The 1901-nt window shown below is 36.1% G+C and overlaps 1 protein-coding gene across 1 annotated transcript; it reads left to right on the forward strand.

Annotated features, from left to right (window-relative positions):
* Positions 1-1498: 1498 nt before the first annotated feature.
* On the forward strand, positions 1499-1901 carry LOC118756077 (transcription factor Adf-1-like). The gene is made up of 2 exons (XM_036490871.1): positions 1499-1631; positions 1740-1901. Exons 1-2 carry the CDS (start codon positions 1499-1501, stop codon positions 1898-1900), a joined length of 294 nt encoding a protein of 97 aa, XP_036346764.1. The 3' UTR covers position 1901.

Genomic DNA, 1901 nt, shown 5'->3' on the forward strand with positions numbered 1-1901 from the left:
GCTGAAATGGGCAATGCTAGACGAGTGCAGCTATATGTTTTCCTTAGGAAGTATCTGAATGAGTGCGACAGTGATGCTCGTACAGGGGGAAACTGGTGAAAATCTGCACACCGCCCATACAAAGTTCACCAGATTTTTCACCAGTTTTGAAGTGAACGAAACCCCCGGTTTCACCAGATTTTTCACCACTTTTGGCTGGCAGGGTAGGCGCATATTCATAGTCATATTTAGGCTGTGTGCGAGTTGACCTAAATTTTACTACCTAAACTAATATTCCACTGGAAATTTCCAGCACTGCTACAATTTAGGAAAACAGCCGCTTAAACTGTGCGAGTTCGCTTGACAACCTAAATTGTTTGTTTTGGAATTTGAATTTGTTTGTTTTTAATAAATATATCTATAAAATGAATAATTTTGTGGTAGCTTTGGGACTATTTAACAATATAATAAATTTGCAACATAAAAGGAGAATGCCCCATCCTGGCATCTATAAAAGAATCCGTTTGCTCTTTTGACCCTGCGAAATAATATACATCCATCGAATTACACATATACTTATCTGAATGCAAAAATCAAATAAATTTATACTTACATCTTTCTGAATATTTTCTTTTTTGTGTCATAGCAATGATACAAATTATTTAAAACATCAAAAATCGTTTTTCATTTAATCGCTCGCTCAAATATATTTGACTGTTCAATTTAGGTTGAAAAGTATGCTCGCAGAAAATCTAAATTGTTCCTATTCACTGCCTTACCGACACTTTCCAGTGATTTAGGATTTTACTCTATTTAGGTAGCAATTTAGACGTACTCGCACACAGCCTTGCTTGTGTGCAGTTTTTTATCGCGTTCTTCATCAATTTTAGGTAAAATAGTTTATATTAAACAATTATTTGTTATTAATAACATTCTTTTTTACAGATACCTCGCTTTTTTATCGTTCCCGTCACCAGATTTGTTGGTTTTTGTGAAGTTCCATTTGGCTGTGCCACTTCCACCCGTGTTTATAAGGCGTAATATTCAATTGGAGGTAAAATAGTTTATATTAAACAATTATTTGTTGCTAACAACAATATTTTTTACAGATACCTTGCTTTTATATCGTTCCGGCAACCAGATTCGTTGGTTTTCGAGAAGTTGCATTTGGCTGTGCCACTTCCACCCGTGTTTATAAGGCGTAATATTCAACTGGAGGTAAAAGAGTTTATATTAAACAATTATTTGTTGCTAACAACAATATTTTTTACAGATACCTTGCTTTTATATCGTTCCGGCAACCAGATTCGTTGGTTTTCGAGAGGTTGCAGTTGGCTGTGCCACTTCCACCCGTGTTTATAAGGCGTAATATTCAACTGGAGGTAAAAGAGTTTATATTAAACCATTCTTTGTTGCTAACAACAATATTTTTTACAGATACCTTGCTTTTTTATCATTCCGGCTGCTGTATTATCCGATTCATGTGTGTTGGTTGGTATATCGGAAGCTTTAGTGCAAGATGTTAGAAGAAAAACTTACAGCAGAAATTGAAAAACACAACTGCTTGTGGGACAAAAGACAGCTTAGTTACCGCGATCGGGTGAAGAAAGATTTGGCTTGGCGAAATGTAGCTGCTGCTGTGGGACATCCTGGTTAGTATAGAGTTTTTCAAACTTATAGCAGTTTTGTAATAGGACGAACCAAATTATAACAAATTTGTGACAAATAATTGTGACGAATACTATATTTTTACTTCACAGAGGAAAACTGCCGAAAGCGATGGAAATCGTTAAGAGACCGATATGGAATAGAATTGAAGGTTCATCAACAACCAAGCGGAAATGCTGCGTCGTTTAGACGAACTTGGCCTTATTTCGAAGCTATGTTGTTTTTGAAAGACACGGTCACGCCCAGACAGTAAG

Source organism: Rhagoletis pomonella, unplaced genomic scaffold (genome assembly GCF_013731165.1).
Source record: "Rhagoletis pomonella isolate Grant_MI unplaced genomic scaffold, Rhpom_1.0 Rhpom_scaffold_00002, whole genome shotgun sequence".
Taxonomy (NCBI): domain Eukaryota; kingdom Metazoa; phylum Arthropoda; class Insecta; order Diptera; family Tephritidae; genus Rhagoletis; species Rhagoletis pomonella.

What these genes read in the sequence shown, in the direction of transcription:
- LOC118756077 (XM_036490871.1), top strand. Translation starts at nt 1,499, where the DNA reads ATGTTAGAAGAAAAACTTACAGCAGAAATTGAAAAACACAACTGCTTG. An exon ending in TGCTGCTGTGGGACATCCTG is followed by an intron (nt 1,632 to 1,739) that starts GTTAGTATAGAG and finishes TTTACTTCACAG; the next exon opens with AGGAAAACTGCCGAAAGCGA.